Here is an 18,895-nt window from a genome sequence, read left to right on the forward strand (position 1 = left end):
CCTGCCAACGTGTAACATCTCAAAAAACGATCCACCACCACCATTCTATTATTTCCCATTCCCTTGTTCAATTTAATTGAAGCTTTAAAGTTTGAAATTATGGATGGTGATGTATGTATGTATGTATGTATGGGCCGTATGTATGTATGTATGTATGTATGTATGTGTAAGAGGGAAGATCAAACTCATTTACACATGCATTCATTCATCCTAAGGATCATACATTGATTGCTAAGTTTGATTTTGGGTGTTGTTGATCTTTTGATTGTTTGATATAAACTTGAATGAACTTGATGTTAGGTTTGATGTTAGAATGGATTTAGTATGATTACTGATCATTGGTTTGATAAAATGTACTTGAATTATTGGAAAATTGTTGTTAGAGATGAATAAAACAAGAATTTGTTCACAAGTGAAAAATTGGGGATTTTTGGATATGGGATTAATTAAGGGATTTTGGATGGATTGGTGAATCAAAAAGTGTTATGGAATAATAAAATTGAGAATGAAATAGGATATATGCTAGTAAACTCATAAAACCCTTAGTTAGTTCTTGAAGATAGTTAAAGTTGCTAAATAGGAAAACTTTAATTAATGAAAAGTTAAATTTTTGATTTTGATGTGAATACTTGATATGAATGTGTGCAATATGTGATAAATTACAAATTTAAACTAAGATAGGGTGCATGATTAAAGAATGGATTAGTTAGCACATTGATTGAATTAGCAAACCACTTACTAGAAATAGAAACTTTGTTGAATTAAAAATTGAAAGAATGAAACTTGAATAGAATAATTAGGATGCATGAAACTCTATCAAACTAGTTGAATGAAATAAACTAGGATTCATACTTAATCAAATTTGAAAGATTGAATAAGTTAGAATTATTAAAAGTTAAAAGTTACTATAATAGGAAACTTTGTTAAATCAAATTTTAGAAAATTCATAAGAATACATAATCTTGTGATTTGAGTGATTTGTTAGAGATTGATAATGATAGGAATTATGTAAATTGATTGATTTTGTAAAGAATAAAATCATCTAAAAGCTAATACTTGATTCTTTGAAAAAGACATACTTGATTCTTTGAAAAAGACATACTTGAATCATGAACTTAGATTCTTCCAAAATAGAATAAGAAGAACTTTATTAAAAAGTATGTTTTAACTTATTTTGAACTCATAAAAAAAGTTAAAATTCTAGATTATTAGGTTATATAATAATATTTGTTCATATAAGAATAACAAACTTGATTAGTAACATTGTTGACAAACTTAGAATATGAACTAGAAGCTTAAAACTTGTTTAAATGTGTCTTGTAATATTGTGTGATCAAAACTGGAAATTTTGATGAATTATGTGATATTATATGTGTAATTAGTCCATAGGATAATTTGTATGGATTTATTTGACTTATTTGACTCGTCAGTAACTTTAACGGTCAAAAAATCGGCTTTTAAACGTAAACCGACACGACTATTAGGGACTGTTTTAGAACAGCCCCTAAAGTTGTAAAATACTCATATATAACATAAGTTAATATATGGGAAAAGGACAAAATGATAAAACCTAGTCCTAAACGGTTCGTGTCGCGAAAACCGACACGAAAACGTTGAAAAGTTGCTATTTTAAGAAACTATTAACGAAAATGAAAACAACATATTTTTACAAGGTAACTTATAGAACTTGACTAATGTATATGTAACAAGTATTTTTCATGATTTAAAAGTTACATTTTACATGAAAAACCAAACGATTCGTTTTTAAACATAAAACCGACAAGAATTATGAAAAGTAATAGATTTTCTTAAAACATTCCAGCAACTGAAACTTAAAATATTTCATTATGTTTATATATTTTAATTTTTTATTAATTGATTTAGTTATTTAAATAATAGTTAACGGAAAACAGAACTATGTGTACTCGTTAACTTAATAGGAACTTATTTGCTTATATGCTTGTGTGGACACTAGATTAGGATTAATAAACTAAAAGGATTTTATAAACTAAAACCAAGTTTTTTTATTAACAAAAAGTGTACTAATATAGGACACGAGATTTTTAGAACAAAAAGCTACAACCTGTGAGTTTCTCTATCGACCCCTCATTCTCGAAATGTTTTTATTATGTTTTGGGGGAAAGACATATTCTTTATATTGATATATTTATTGAAGTTGTTATAAAAGCATTTTATTTTACAAACCGTTTAAAAAGTGGGATGAGTCAACAATTGGTTAATAACTGTTAACCGAATTAATAAGAGCACATAAAATATTAGTAGATCTATCGGGGTGGCGCCCCCCATTTTCAATCGCGTTGGGTTAAAAATGGGAATATTTTGAGTATGGTATGTATCGAGTTATCAATTTTGATAGTCATGCACTTGTTGTATTCCTTGCTAGTCTACAACAGTACAGTTTGTTTAAAAGGTAAAATGCTTCATTTTTGTGGTAAGTTCGATTGTTGGAAAATATCATTACCATGTTAAAAGAACGGTATGAAAGGCCACCACCGTTGCTTATGGTAATATAATATGAATAAAAGAATGGTTGTTGAACCATGGTATGGAAATATATATGATATGAATTCGTTATTATATTACTTGATATATTGTCATTCATTACGATTTTTCATAACGAATTATATGGAAGTTTCAATTGCGTTATTTTCTTTATATTATAAAATATGTATTTATGTTTGTGTGTGTGTGTGTGTGTGTATATATATGTTGTTTTTAAAGAGAACTCACCAACATTCGTGTTGACGTTTATTTTAATATGCTTTTCAGGTAAGTGAAGGTTTCGAGGAGGCATGGAAAGGAGGGCGGGTTATGTTTGAATGGGAATTTAATAAAACCATGCGGCGACACGTGTATAAGACTCTGATATTGTAAATTATATTTTATTTAATAAAAGTAAATCTTTTATTATTAATTATTCTATTGTTATTGGCTATCGACATCTGTCATAACACGAACGACTTAAGTTAAGTCTTCCGCTGTTCTAAGTTAAGATTTTCGGGGTGTGACACTTCGCACCCTCCTCTAGGATACTGGGTGTGATTTGTCTTATAAGAACATTATCAAATCAACTAGCCTTCTTATAAAGAGCTTACTAGTTTTATAATCTAGCGATTTTGGTTTAAAAAAGCGAGAGGCGAAGAAAAGCTACGCTGTTTAAAATAGAAGCATGAAGCGCCAGGCGCAAAAGCGAGAGCTTTTGTACATTAGGCGAACATACTTATATAATTTTTATATATCCATATATCACGGGTTTTTAGCATCTCGGCTCATAATGTAGTTATATTTAACAATTAAATATGACTTAATATATAAACTACCTATACATACAACCTAAAAAGCATATTGTACAACATTTAGAAGATTAAAAACCACTTGTGTACAAAAAGAGAGTGCCTCAACTTCTCCTTAGGTCGCTTTTTGCCTAAAAATCTCGCCTCAGGCTCACCTTTTAAACATTGCTTGCCTTGACTAGCCTAAAGCGAAGAGACCCTCACCTTAGGTCGCCTCGTCTCGCCTCAGGCACGCTTTTTTAAACTAAGCTAGCGATATGGGACAAGAACTCACTTTCTTATTTATACCTATGAGGAAGGTTTCCATTTTCTTTCCTATACCAATGTGGGATGGAATTTACTTCTATCATTTTCTTCACTTTTCCTTTTGTTTGTATTATGGGTTGTTATAACAAAGGTAACCGATTTGTTCATGCAATAGCCTTGTAGAAAAATTTAAAACACCAGAATGTTGATTCACACAAAAAAAAAAGTACATCAAAATCACGTTTGGTGATCACGGTCAAAATCGAATTAAGAAAACAAACCCTAACCCTATACTCCTGTCAACCAAAACAAACCACACTCGAATCCAACCATAATCAAAGCAAATATGAGTAACAAATCTGAAAAGAAACTGAAGCTTGAATACCCAAAAACTGAAATAAAACAATCCTAAAAAAACCCGATGTGACACTGGGAATTTCTAGTTAACGACATTAAAAAGAACTCCATTCTCTCAAAAATTCATTTATGCATTTCACTGAATTAGAATTAATTAAGTGTGTCGGTTATTGCACAAACATTATGGAATCAAAAAAGTTGCACAAGTCTGTCCGAACGCGTTGGTGATTAATGTTGAACCCGAAGACGTTAAATAATTCAGATTTAATTGTTACATGCTATATGATTATGTGTTACATGACTTTTTATTATATTTGTTTATTATACTTGTTCATTATAATATTAGTTTAAATAAATGGGTTGTATGTGTTTAGGATGATATCAGATTCTAACATATTCATACTCTCTTATTGATTGGGCTGTAACTGATGATAAACGATGATGCTCTATCGATTCTTGACTCCATGATATTCTAATTTGAGTCTAGTTTCCAGAAATATGTAGTTTGTAAATTTTTGATGAGTTCTTAATAGTTTTTATGATTTTACAAGATCGTGTGTCAAATCTGATTTGGAAAGTTGTATTCTGGTCCGGATTTCCGGTATCATAACATGGTAATGACAAAGCCAAATGGGTTGGTTTCACTTCTGAAACTTATAATTTTAAGTTAGGTTTCAAACCCAATTGGCCTTGCTTGATTTAGATTAGTAGTGTGACTTAACCAAGCCAATACGTTTTGTTACGCAATCTGATGAACTGTTTGTACCTATCTGCAATGATTAATTCATTATGACTTTTTTATTCATGATTAAAAATATAATAAAAATTTATTAAGAAACCTAATCCATACCCCCTTTTCTTAAAAGTCGTAGAATTTATTTCCATTTTATGCATAGTTAATAAAATCCGCTTGCACATGCTAAAATCGGTCTTGTAAATGTTTAATCTGAATTTGAGTTATATGATGAAATACTTGGCCTGCTTGATTGTCGCTTGATGTATGATACGTGCTAGAACACTTTATCACTGTTGATAATAATGATATCACCAACGAAGTTGTCGGGTCTAGCTTGTGTATGTGGGTGAGTGTATATGTGAGTCTTAGGCTCATGTGTTGTTGAACACACTCTCATAACTTAGATACTTGTACTAGGTAATGGTTAGCAAATCAAGTGCACTCATTTGATTTTAAGGAAAATCTATTACACGCGTCACCAGGTGAGTTCATACTTTTCTTTCTTGTTTTCTAAGAGGAAACAAACATTTTCATATACTTGTTTTCTGGGAGAAAACACAACATTTTCATATACTAGTTTTCAGGGAGAAAACACAATGCCTTGTTTTATAATTTGTAATTTCTTACATATCACAAGTATATACTATATGCTCTATATCACGAAAAGTCCTTACACAGTTTGAACCGATATGATGGGATCATGGGGTAATATTGAGTAGTACTACTGGGTTTGACAAACCCCACTTGGGCTAATCGTGCTAGCACGACTGGGAGACGAACGGGTGTTTTATTGACCTAACACATACGCCAGGGTTTGTGATAGACCTGGTAACAAGGCAGCAAATACACAATAGTCAACCTCAGTTTAACCGTGTAGTAACTTGTAAATGGGTTAGCTATCCTGATATATTTGAAATGTGTCGAATCTACATATACTACTTTTTGTTACAACTTATGAACTGACCAACCTCGTGCTGACTCTTAAGTATTTATACTTTCTCTTGTCACTAGGTATGCTAAGGAGCACGTGCATGCATTTTCATGGAGTTTCACTATTTAAGGCTATGTGTAGTGGAGGGGCTACAAATTGGGACGTTTTGCGCCATGTGGCGCCCAGTCAGCAAATGGTGGGTTTTTGTTTTTTGGGTGTAATGGTGTATGGGTTACAAATAGTAATAATATATATATATATATAATATCACACATATGTATATAATACTCCCCCGCCCCATTTTAAATGTCATGGGACCCAAAACACACAAATTAAGAAATATTTGATCATTTTATTTTATGAGCTGTAAAATAACAATAATGTCCTTTAAGTTATTATGGCTAAAAACCATTTTGTAAAATGAAACATCTAGTATATGTAATAGTACGGACACAATTGGAAATTGAATTTATATGTATAGAAATGACATATAAATTGGGACAACCAAAAATGGAAAAATTGACATTTAAAATGGGACGGATGGAGTAATAATATAAACACACAAAACACACACACATGCTGAGCGACAAGAAACCCCCACCCCCGCCCCTTTTCGCCCACATATTGCCAGGGGGGGGGGGGGTTGTTCCCCCTTCTTCTCGCCCCAATTCGCCCAAACTAGCGCCCCATTACGAATAGTCTAATGGATACTTACCTTACATTTTTTACACTTAGTTGGGTTGTGCATGTTTGAGCACCTAACTACTTTGTTTTTAAATTGTTTACTTTTATGCTTCTGTAAATGCAATTTATACTTTAATGTATTTTTCACATACTAATGAGTAATAATAAATGGTATCTTTTATTTTTAAATGATTGTTCAGTATAACAAGTGGCTAGATCCTGATATGTCACACGCCTTGAGGTAAAACCATGGTAGTTGAAATTTGAGGGTGTGACACCCCTAATCAAAAAACAAACAAGAAATGAATGGACTTGTTAATCCCCTTCTAATTGGCGGCCGATAAACGGTTGTAGAACATGGTTCACAACAATAATATTAATCTTCCTTGAATATATATATATATATATATATATATATATATATATATATATATATATATATATGAGAACAGAACCACAACAACAGTTTCTTCAAAAAAAATCTAGTAGCGGTGACTCAATGGTAAAATCCTAATCAGCAGCAGTGGCATCACAAAATATGATAGGTAGAAAACTACGACTCCAAAGATTAAAAGAGCAGAACCCTAATCGCGAAATAGAAAAGATCCTAGAGCAGTTGTATCAGTGTGTATACCAGTTTGATCAACGAAACTTCACACCTTAAGCTCATACTTGTTAGGCATTGATCAAAGTAACCAACGCTATGGAATAAAAACTACGACACAAACGAAAATTGAAAGCAAAAATAATAAAAATGTGAGTTTTACGTGGTTCGATCAAAGGAACCTATATCCATTGACTGCAACTATGTGTTTCTCTTTATTAGCCTGAACGCACACAAGATTACAATTACTTCATAAGGTATAAATAGACTAAGATTAAGGTTTTTAACCTAGTCCCTAAAGAAACATCTAAATGAGCCTAATTAAAACAACCCTAAAGACTTCACCATCCCTAACAACATTGTGAGGATAAATTACTAATATATGATCATTTGTAAGTTCTAATGCTATAAAAGTATTACTCCACTATAAAGCCCACTATCTAATTGTTTAAGTTAAAAAAAAAATCTTAATTTTATCTGAACTCATCGCATCTGATCTGACCTCTAGTTATCTACGAGACTATACCTCTACTTAAATCTTAAATCCTTGAGTCTTGTTTATAGTTGTCCAAACTACTTTACACTCAATCAAAAAGTGCTCGTTTCGTTCGGTTTAGCTTATGAACAACCCTATCTGTAAAGCGGCTCAAAACAAGTAATGAATCATTTACACACATTAAAATTGTTAAAGGACTATTTGTATAAGTATATTGTTACATCCAAAAGTACAGCGGTCAGTCAGTTAGCCATCATACAAAAATAGTAATCTTCCTTGAATATATCTGCAAACCGACACCCAAATAGTATTCTCATTCTCACACAAACCCCAAACATATTATTATTATTTCTTTCTTTCTTTCTTCTTGCTTTATTTCGATTATTATTATTATTATTATTATTATTATTATTATTATTATGGGTACCAACAGTTGCAATAAGAAGAAGAAGAACAATAATAATAAGCGTAGTGGTGGCAGCAAGAAACGAATGACCCACGAGCAATCTCAAGCATACAAATCCATAAGCGAATGGGTTCACTTGGATACCATCTCTTCCAATTCCACTATTGCTATTGATGATGACTTTAAGGTGAAGCTGGTTAATAATAATACCAAGGTGTCTAATGAGAAGTTGGTGTTTGAATTGCATTCTCATTCGATTTGCAGTGATGGGTTTTTGTCTCCGACGAAGCTTGTTGAACGAGCGCATCACTATGGGGTATGTATGCTTTTTAATCTTGTTTATTTACATGTTTGTTTATTCAGGCATTCTGTCGAACACTTGGTGGGCGTTTTTAAAACTTGTTAATTATAGTGTTTAGTTATTAAAATAATGAAGTTAATTAAGGTTAAAAAAATCTGGGTTTTTTAATTAAGTTGTATTTTTGGTTTCTTCATTGAGTCATTTCATCATACACTTGGTGTGTGTGTTTCAAACTTGTTAATTATAGTAGTATTAAATCTTCATATTAAGGTTTAAAAAATCTGGGTTTTATAGTTGTATGTAATGAGCATCTAATCTTGTTATTTTCCTGTTTCTTTATTCAGTCATTTCATCAAACACTTGGTATGTGTGATTCAAACTATTAATTTTTTATTATAGTGTTAAGTTAGTATTAAAAAAAAATGAAGGTAATTAAAGTTTGAAATCTCGGTTTCTTAGTTATAAGTTATCTTCTTGTTTCCTCATTGAATCATTTCATGTATGTGTGTTAACAAAATATTTTTTAATTATAGTATTAAATCTTCATATCTATGGTTGCCTTATGTATCTGTATCGATGTAAACACTACTTTTCAATGCATGAGTTATTTTTCATGAATTTGTTAATATATGTATCATATTGTGTCAATATGTGGGCATGATCAAATGTTGTAGAGTCTATCTATCTATTCATACCCACTAGACCAATAGACCATATAGGGCTGCACCTGATTTTGGACCTAACAGAGATGCAAATAAATATGGTAGGACCTATCAAACAGAGTCATGATATTATTATATGAAGGGGACAAAATTGTATGCAAATTGTGAAATTATGGTTGTCTTCACCAGTATATTAAATGTGTATGGACCCTAGAGAGTATACTTATTATTGTGGGGCATATGCCATAAATACTGATCTTTAATTCCTTACTGCTGTAGTGTTCAGTATTCAAGATAACAAAATATGACAAATGTTTTTGAACTTTGAAGAATTAAGATTAATGTCTGTTTGCCAAACATAGTACTGTTTTTTTTATTATTAAAGATAAAAATTCAGTCTTTGTTTCATATGTGAATTGATTAGTCCAATTTGTTCAGAACAGGTAAAAGTGCTTTCTTTAACCGATCATGACACGATGGCTGGCATCCCGCAAGCCCTCGAGGCGGCACGGAAAGTAGGGATCAAGATTATTCCCGGTGTCGAAATCAGCACCATTTTCACGCCAAGGTTATTTTCGTCAATTCGAGTAATATAATCCATAAGTTAAAAAATAATAGTTTTGGAAATTGTTAATGAACTAGTTGGAGTTGCCTGCAAAAGTCATGTGACCTATCAAAACACATGCAAAAGCCGTTTAAGATACCAAAAAATATTTCATTTTGTATACAACTCTGTTTTCAATTGAATTTATATTGGAATGTTGAGAAAAAATATTAAACATTGCTGTGTATTTAGATTTAAAAAAAATTACGACGGAAAGTAATTAGAAAAAAACTAAAATGAAAAATGAAATATTTTAAAAAATTAAATGGGTTAAAGATGTATATTATTTATACTTCAAGGGGTAAAATTGGTAAAAATGTTATGTATATAATTTTTGAATTTTATTAAACAGAACGGATTCTGGATCTGAAGAGCCGGTTCATGTTCTGGCGTATTATAGCAGCTGTGGGCCGTCAAATTATGAAAAAGTGGACCGGTTTTTGGCGAATATAAGGGAAGGGCGGTATCTGCGAGCAAAAAATATGATATTAAAATTGAATAAATTAAAGTTGCCAGTCAGGTGGGAAAATGTGGAAAAGATTGCGGGTGATGGTGTTGCACCGGGGAGATTACATGTGGCTCGGGCTATGGTTGAAGCGGGCCATGTTGAGAATTTAAAACAAGCGTTCAGTCGGTATCTTTATGATGGCGGGCCCGCTTATTGCACGTAAGTTATCTTTCAGGTTCACTCTTCTGTTTTATGTTGTTGGATGTTTATTGGGTTGGGTAACATGTCTCACTGGTATCGGGTCAAAACAGGTCGCTTTTTGTACGTGTTGAGTTGACTCCGAACATTAGTTTTGTGGTTAATAAATTAATAATAATCAGTTAGAATTAAAACTACACTTTGGATGATTTTTGACCCGTTTTGATTTTGGTGCTTTTTTTAGCTGTTGATAGGATCAAAGTGGGCTCAGGTCAAAACGGGTCTTTTTTTAACATGTTGAGTTGACTCAGAACACTTTCTGCAACAGTTTTTTATTATTATTTTAATAATTAATTAGCTTCATAATACTAAATTTCAATTATAATTAGTTATTTGAATAATAAATGATAAAGAAGGTTGTATGCACTAGAGCTACATGCCGGGTGATTTTCGACCTGTTTCACTTTTAGTACTTATTTTATTTTATTTTCACCGTTTGATCTATAAGGTATGAAATATAACCCGAACCAACCCATTATTGAATATTTTCAATTATGGTGTAGCGGAAGCGAGCCAGATGCAGAGGAAGCAGTGCGATTGATATGTGAAACGGGTGGAGTCGCGGTGTTGGCTCATCCATGGGCTTTGAAAAACCCGGTTGCTATTATCAGGCGATTAAAAGACGCGGGTTTACACGGGTTAGAAGTTTACAGAAGTGATGGTAAATTAGCAGGTATACAGCATGTTAATGTTATCCCAATTTCATTTCATAAGTAACTGCCCGTATTTTTATTAATGTCAAAAACATAAACCCTAACTCACACACACTTAAAGTGTGTAACCGGGACATAAGCCGTTTAACCCATTTATCTAAACATATTAAACAGGTTGGTGGGAGATAACCATGTTGTAAACGTGTTAATCGAGCTGGGCGGTTGTAAAAAGTATTAGTTGAACGGGCCATAAACGGGTTAGTGGGTTGACATGTTTAGCTGCACGAGTTAAACTGAACACGACCCGCTTTAACCCATTTGTCTAAGCGTGTCAAATGGGTTGGCGGGTAATAACCAAGTTGTAAACATGTTAATCGAATTGTTGGGTTTAAATAATATGAGCTAACGGGTTAGTGGGTCGTCTTGTTTAACTGAACGGGTTAAACAAGTCAACCACATTAAACAGGTTGACCTGAACACGACCCATTTATTAAACGGGTTAGACATGCCAACCCAAAACCTGATTATTGTAAATGATGTACAGCATTTAGTGACCTGGCGGATACATACGATCTTTTGAAGCTCGGGGGTTCGGATTATCACGCAAGAGGCGGGAGCAGCGAGTCGTCTCTAGGAAGCGTGAGCTTGCCGGTGGTGGCGGTTCATGAGTTTCTTAAAGTGGGTCGACCCATCTGGTGTGGTGCTATCAAGAACACAGTGGAGCGTTATGTGACCGACCCGACTGAATCAAACCTTGACCACATTTTAAGATATGCCAAGATCAAGGTGGTTAAAGGTGGCGGTGTTTCCTCGATTGTCGCACGTACTAATATTGAGATCATCCATGAGTGTCTTTCTCAGTGGTTGACCAGTGAAGAACAGAAAAGTGGCGAATTTGAAGGTATTACACATGTTGAAAATAAGCCCATTGAAGCTTAGGTTTTTTTAGTTGGTTGCAGGTATCATCTTTTTCTTTTGTTATTGAGTTTTTATATGCATTAGTAGTCTACATTCAATGTGATTCGGTATTTAATTTTTAATGCTGTTGAAACTTTAATGATTAATTGAGAAATGAGAAACTATTTGAAAGCATGAGTTGATGTTCATTAGTTTGTTTCTGGTTTTTTGTTTTGTCTGGAATCGCTTCTCATTTACGTTCGTATGAACCTGAAAATTTTACACGAACACAGAAATCGTGGCAACAAACCAGGAAAATTTATTTATTTATTCTTTTAATACAGCTGATTTATAATAAAAATTTAACAAAATTAAAGACTGCTAGTCTCAACTATCTTTTTAGCGTTGACATAATTTGTTGACAATAAATGCTCGTTGTTATACAACTAAAGAGAGAGACCTATAAACATCACGTTGACTCAGGACCGACCTGTCGGTTTTACTAAGCGTATTCATGAATTTAACCTGACACAGGCCCTTAACCAAGCTCCAACTAAGTCCCTATAACATGTTTGGAGGATCAAAAAATGAACCCGCAACTGGCTCAAACAAGGCCAAGCTGATATTTGGTCAAAGAAAGTCAAACTCGGTGCTTGTCCACATCGGATCTTGTTGGTCATAAGGTTCAAACCTATTTCAGGGTATTCGAACCGATTACACACTACAAATCTTTTTAGTCAATAAGCTATAGTTTTAAAAAAGTGAAAACGGTAATAGGGTCTGTTTTACAGACAAGAAGTCAAATGACGCTAAATTACAAAATATTTTGACAGAAAATGAAAAAATAACTTAAAAATTCTAACAAAAAGGCCGCGAATCATCTTGCACTTGCCTTCCAACATTCTTAATTTCAACCAGCTCTATGATATACCAAAAACTTAACCCAACTTTCCAATTTCCATCTTCTTCCTTAAAGCCTTGTGACCGTGGTAAACGAACGAGTCTACAATCCCTGCAACTGTGAAAACACCTGAAAAAAAAAACAAGATAAGAATATAAACAAGTATATCAATAAAAAAGAGCCATCAAAAACCATATTATTTACCTCCAACAATGGCGCAGACGTTTGTCAAGAAGTGTAAGAACGATGTATGTGTTTCTGTAAATGTCACCTGTACAAGCCACCGGTTTGTAAATATTAATATTTGATTTTGTAAAAAAGATATTAATTTCAGGCCAAATTGTATAAAGTGTACCTTGATCGGAGAAAGGTCATAGAAGAAGAAGACACCAGGGAGAGACCGTCTGCCAACTTCCGGGCTCTTATAGTGTTCCGTCACAGAGAACTGTACAAAATACGAAATTCATATATGCAATTATGCAAATACAAAAAAAAAGAAACTAATTTAAGTCATTAAGAAAAATGTATCTTTAAAGTTGGACAATATACCTGATTTGACTTAACCGGGCGGCCTCTAACACTAGTGTATATGGTTGGTACCACCTGCAAGTTTAATAAAATATCGGAAAGTGTTCACTTTTATACACACCACTAACAAGTTTGATAATATATATAAATTTAAGTATTGAATATGGGTGTTAAGACCTTAAGAAAGTACTGATACATTCCGTTAGGAATTTCTTGAAACCAATGCACCCTGAATCGAAATTTAAATCCATTAACAAAAAGGTAACAAAGACAAATTTATTGCAGTAGTGATCTAGACTTTTTAACAACAATTTAGGATGTTGTACGTAAAACTAAGACGTCATCTTTACCCACAGTACTAATAGCAATTCAAAAATGACTGTTGGGACTGTAATACTATTATTTTTCTTAAAAACTTGGAAATTTCATATCTATCCAAAATTCCAAATTTAATCATAAATTTGTATTCACCAATCGACAATATTATTAACAATACAATATTTATACATTTCGTAAAAAACCAAGTAATGATTAACAATCTTACTTTACTTTATATTATTTACTTCTGTCTATTCAACCAAATTTGTTCTTGATTTAGATAAAAATAATTACTATGCTAACTATACCCTTACTTTTAACTAGAACATAGCAAAAAGGAAAAGAAAGTCTAAATCGAGTGAAATTAAGAACAAATTTGGTTGAAGAAAGAACAAGTTAATATCAACTAAAGTTTATTCAGAGAAACAAAAATTTATCAAATAATCCTTTAGCGTGTGTAATTAACATATAAAAGTAAACAGAAAGTAAGATTGCTAAAAGTGACTTGCTCTTTTGTAAATTGTATATGATATGGGGAAAGTGAATATGAGGCTACTTAGCACCTAGCTTTACATGTGAAACCATCAAAACTACATAGTTTTGATTAACAATTTCTAAATAAACTGATTTTACTTTTTTCTTATATTTGTTTCATTCCCATCAATTTAGCAAATTTAGGTTAATCCCTAACTCATAATTTTTATCATCGCATCAACCTCTCATCTGCAAGCAAATCATCTTCCTCAATCTTCAATCTTAATTCTTAGATTAAAAATCTCCAATTCATTTAAAACTACACTCCGAAAAACAAGTTTCAAAACAAAAGTAGTCTTTGGAGCGCAAGTTCTAAACCAGTTGCTATGAACCCAAACACAAGTTCTTGAATAATAGATTTTTTTATTCTTTAGTTTTGCAACAAAAATGATTCATATTTGTAAACCGGAACAATAAGACATGAGAAAAAGATTGAACCAGTGGAGATCAATGGTGTTTGACACATGAAGGAGTAGTCATCATTCATTAGAATAGGACATCTTTATATAAAATGGGCTTAGGAGCCTTTTAATATGAGAAATTGTGACTAAAAATTGAGAATATGAGTTGCTTGAAATCTGAAAAATTAATAATCAATGATGTTGAATGACGAATTAGGGAATTAGTCAAGTATGCTAAATTAATGGAGATGAAACTGAAACAAGAAAAGAATAAAATCATCTTTTTTAGGAATTGTTAATCAAAACTACGTAAGTTTGGCAGTTTCACATGTAAGCTTAGATGCTTAACAGCCCCATATTCACTTCCCCCATTGTATACTTAGGAAAAATATTATTTGGGCCTGTAAATGAACCTAGCGAACATGAACGGAGCATGTTCGCGTTCGTTCATTTAACTTTACCTGATCAGACACAAACAATTAAACGACGGCATTTTTTTGTTCGTGTTTAGTTCATTAAAAAAATGAGTGCGCTTGTGTTCGTTTATTTCCATCCGTTAATAGTATAAGTGAACGCTTCACGAATATAAACGAACGAACATAACTGAATGTAGAATTATAGATGAATGAACATAACTAAGCAAACACCAAAATTTAACATAAACGTAAATATGTTGAGCCATATGTTAATGTCCATTCATTTAACTAAATGAATGTAAACAAACAAAGATAAATAAACAAACATAAAGAAACGAACAAAGACATGTGTTCCTGTTTGTTCGTTTATTAAATGAACGAACATAAACGAGGTTCCGGCCGAGCGGTTCACGAACAATTCACTGAATGTTTGGTTTGTTTACAGGCCTAATATATGGATAAATTCGAAATTTTTAATTTTTAATAAAAAGTAGAAGGTAGAACAGTCATGTTTTAGAGCATGTTTGAGATTGAGTTTGAAAACACCTTATTGGCTTATTCGCTTTTCAAAAAGTCATTTTGAAAAGCCAGGATTTGGGGCTTTTAAAAAACTGCTTTTTAATCCTTTCAAAAAGCTAAAATAAAAGGAATTTTTGTGATTGCCAAACACCATTTAACTTATTGGCTTTTTGAAAAAGCCAATAAGGTTTTTTCAAACTCAATCCCAAACATGCTCTTAAATTGTTTTTCATGAAATGAGTACATACGATTTTATAGTTATAGTTTTTTTTTTTTACTTTTAAGGGCATATATAATATAAATCACAAGTTTGTAGGCGTATAAATGAAATTCTCTAATCCTATGATAAGCAAAAGAATTACCCATCAAGAGGATTTACGATCCCTGGATAGTGCTCTCCAAATGATAATTTATTTATCTTGTGACTTATCTGCACAATAGTCAACAAAACGTTATCAGAAACAAGAAACAAAGTTTTGAAGTAAACTGAATGCCAAAGTGGTAGCTTACATTATAACTATCTTCTTGGAAAGAAAACAAATCAGGGATATGAACACTTGATTGATGAAAGCTTCTAACAAAGTGAAAATTTCCTGCCACTTTGTTAACCTCTAGAGACCCATAAATATTGCATCCTTCACCTTCTTCATCTTTAATCTTCTGAGCAAAACCTTCCCGTTTGCACTGAACAAAACAATTATATTCGATATAATATCATTATAAATGTTAACCAAATAGACAAAAAAATATGTTTCTGCTAACCTGGTCAATCAAATCAGGATTTGTCATACCCCAGCCTTTTCTTCGATACGCTTCACGAACTTCTTCACATGAATTACAACATTCATCATCTGACTGCAAGCACGATGGAGAAATTTAGTCATGAAGCAAACTAATATTATCTTCTTCTAATTTGGTTTTAAAAAAAAGCGTGAGGCGTTTGGGTCCCGAAAGTTGAGACGTGAGGCGTTACTCAAAGTGCACCTAAGTGAGCTTTATGTACAACCAAAGGGCAAGATAGGAAAAGAAAGATATACCACTTCTGCACCAAAGCATGAACCACAATATGTTTCATTATGCCCGAGCCTTCCACCATGTCTTTGCAAAGGCTTCTCGATCTGTAGAGGCTCACATGACGATTAAAATGTTAAAAAAAATTAAATAATAAATATCTAGACTGGCCTGCAAATAGACCTATAAAAGAACTGTAGAAACATGAATGGGGGCATGTTCATGTAGCTTGAACACAAATACAAACAAGTCAAAGGAATTTTTAGTTCATGTTCATTCGTTAAGAAAATGAACATTTTCGAGTTCGTTCCTCGTTAAAAATCTAAATAAATAGTTCACGAAGGTAAACAAACATAATAAATAAACATATATGAACAATAAGCGAACAAGTTTAATACAATAACGTAAATGCCTTATAAACATATCTATATTTATCGTGCCATAAACGTGTTAACCTGTTTATGGTTAAATGAACTTTCATGAACGTAAATAAACAAGCAAAACATGCGTTCATGTTCGTTCATCTAATTAAATGAACACAAACTATTTTTCATGTTCGTTTGTTTATTAGCGAACATAAACGCACTTCCTGCCGAGCAATTTACTGGGTGTTCGTTTCACTTACAAGCCTACCTACATATTGGCATGTCACATGATCTTAAAGGTAAAAACTTTAATTAAGTACATGGTCCAACTAGTTAGACAAAACATTAATAGTAATAAATATAACCCATAAGCAATAAAAGTCAAACTCATGCAACATGTCTTCTATGTTCTATTCATTACATAAACCGACCAAAGAAAATAAACCCGTTAATTAAGACAACCCATTAATATAACACATATGATGATATGGTTGCACTAACCTGAGGGCCACCGATTCCTTCTTTTCTCTCTTCAATGACTTTGCCATTAGAGTCGATTCTTTTCTTTATTATATCATGCCTCTGAAAGTTAAAATTTTACACAAAGATAAAACATTAGCACAACAACGACGTATCAACAGAACAATTATAAACATACAATGTCAAGATGTTGCTCTCCACTGATATCCATGGCATCAAGACTGAGTAGAGTACATGAAACAGCTGGAAATGTGATATCAAACTGCAATTAAAAGCAATACATACCAATGACGGTTAAAAACATCAAACGAATAAAAATTCATTTTAAGTATGAATGGTCTTTACATTGATATGTAGTTTTTCCCCTCTAGAAGTGTCAACTACAAGCTTGGTTTCAGTAACTGTATGTAGATATAACCCTGCAAGGACAACAATCATAAAAGTTTCTTACTTGCGGGCTTTTCACTGTGATTCTGTAACTTCAAGCAACAACATTGCTTACTTCATCTATTATCAACTAAATGTAATTATAACAAAGCCACCTGTAAATCCTGTACATCTTACTTGACCAAACATTTGCAGTTTCCTATAATGATCTTAAAGTTATGTACATCATGGGCTAACACTTTATGTTAAGTCAACACAAACGAGACCACATCTATACATGCTCACATTCTTGATCTAAATCTAGTTTTCCAATTAACCACAAGTATATCCATTAACATATCTTCTTAGCCACTATGCAGTTGATGCGGTAAAAAATCAGAAAACGGTCAAGGACCGGTATCTGAGATATATGTTATCGCAATGGGATATCGGTAACTTTAATATCATGCAGTATTTATATACATAGCAATTTAACACCAACAATTCGATATATTCTCCTCCCATTAACAAATTAACCTTTCGCGACTTGCAAAACACTAACAATGGTAGCAAGTAGAAATTGATTAAAACTTAAAAGACTAACATTAAACACTAACAATTGACAATTAAGACTTAAAACACTAATAGCAGAAATAAGAAGAAAGACAAATAGAAAAACAAAGAAAGAAGATACTACATCGGGAAATTTATAATATATCGGTCAATATCACCAATAATATCGATACTGATATTCTGACCGATTTTTCACATGGGAACCAATATCCCACACGAATATCGACTGCATAGCTTAGCCAAGTAAACCATCCAACTCAATGAAAAAAACGGAGAGCAAGTAGATAAAAATGTAAAATTGACCACATTGTCACAACATCAAAAATCAAGTCTGAGTTAACTTAATCATAAACTTAAGTTTTAATTAAAATAACACATCTACAATAGTGAATTATGCTTCTAATTGTTATGTAAATTACTTCCTTAAAACCCTAATTTGTTTACACAAAATACCATGAATCTAAAGCTGCAAAACACTGATCAAACTAGAAGCAATAAAAACTCATAATTTATTTAGCAATAGATAATAAATAAAAGTAGTGATACACATATTAAGATCCAGATTAAGTAGATAGATAATAATAGTACCGAGTTCAGAGAAGAAGAGAAGGAACATGGCGATGGAGGCGACGAGAGTAATAACACCGCCGGAAAGCGTACGGCTGTAGAAATCCTCATTGATTTTAGGGTAAGCGTCCAGATTACGGACTTTATTAAACACCCGCTCCATAACATTAATAATAATAGATTATTAATTAAACCCTAAATCTGATCTGAATTCAGATACTGGAATTGAAGTGAAGATCGAGTATCGTATCGGATTGGCCGGCGGCAAGGACAAGAGATCGAGAGTAAGTAGTCTGGTTTGGTTGTTGAAGTTGAACAA

At 32.5% G+C, this 18,895-nt stretch overlaps 2 protein-coding genes across 2 annotated transcripts; one reads left to right on the forward strand and one right to left on the reverse strand.

The window, feature by feature from the left end:
• The first annotated feature begins 7,778 nt into the window (after positions 1-7,778).
• Positions 7,779-12,034, forward strand: LOC143545596 (uncharacterized). The gene is made up of 5 exons (XM_077037456.1): positions 7,779-8,090; positions 9,181-9,305; positions 9,694-10,008; positions 10,551-10,720; positions 11,245-12,034. Exons 1-5 carry the CDS (start codon positions 7,788-7,790, stop codon positions 11,637-11,639), a joined length of 1,308 nt encoding a protein of 435 aa, XP_076893571.1. The 5' UTR covers positions 7,779-7,787; the 3' UTR covers positions 11,640-12,034.
• Positions 12,035-12,311: 277 nt separating this feature from the next.
• On the reverse strand, positions 12,312-18,895 carry LOC143545598 (uncharacterized). Its single transcript, XM_077037457.1, has 13 exons — positions 18,598-18,895; positions 17,416-17,489; positions 17,249-17,332; positions 17,092-17,172; positions 16,252-16,332; positions 15,977-16,069; positions 15,725-15,898; positions 15,577-15,644; positions 13,204-13,255; positions 13,048-13,101; positions 12,854-12,943; positions 12,703-12,769; positions 12,312-12,627 (listed from the first exon to the last, which is right to left on the reverse strand). The coding sequence occupies exons 1-13, from the start codon at positions 18,737-18,739 to the stop codon at positions 12,536-12,538; spliced, it is 1,152 nt and encodes a 383-aa protein (XP_076893572.1). The 5' UTR covers positions 18,740-18,895; the 3' UTR covers positions 12,312-12,535.

The sequence above is a fragment of the Bidens hawaiensis genome, unplaced genomic scaffold (genome assembly GCF_021521415.1).
Source record: "Bidens hawaiensis isolate Kalapana, Puna unplaced genomic scaffold, B.hawaiensis_p1.1 tig00013985_1, whole genome shotgun sequence".
In the NCBI taxonomy this organism is placed as follows: Eukaryota; Viridiplantae; Streptophyta; class Magnoliopsida; order Asterales; family Asteraceae; genus Bidens; species Bidens hawaiensis.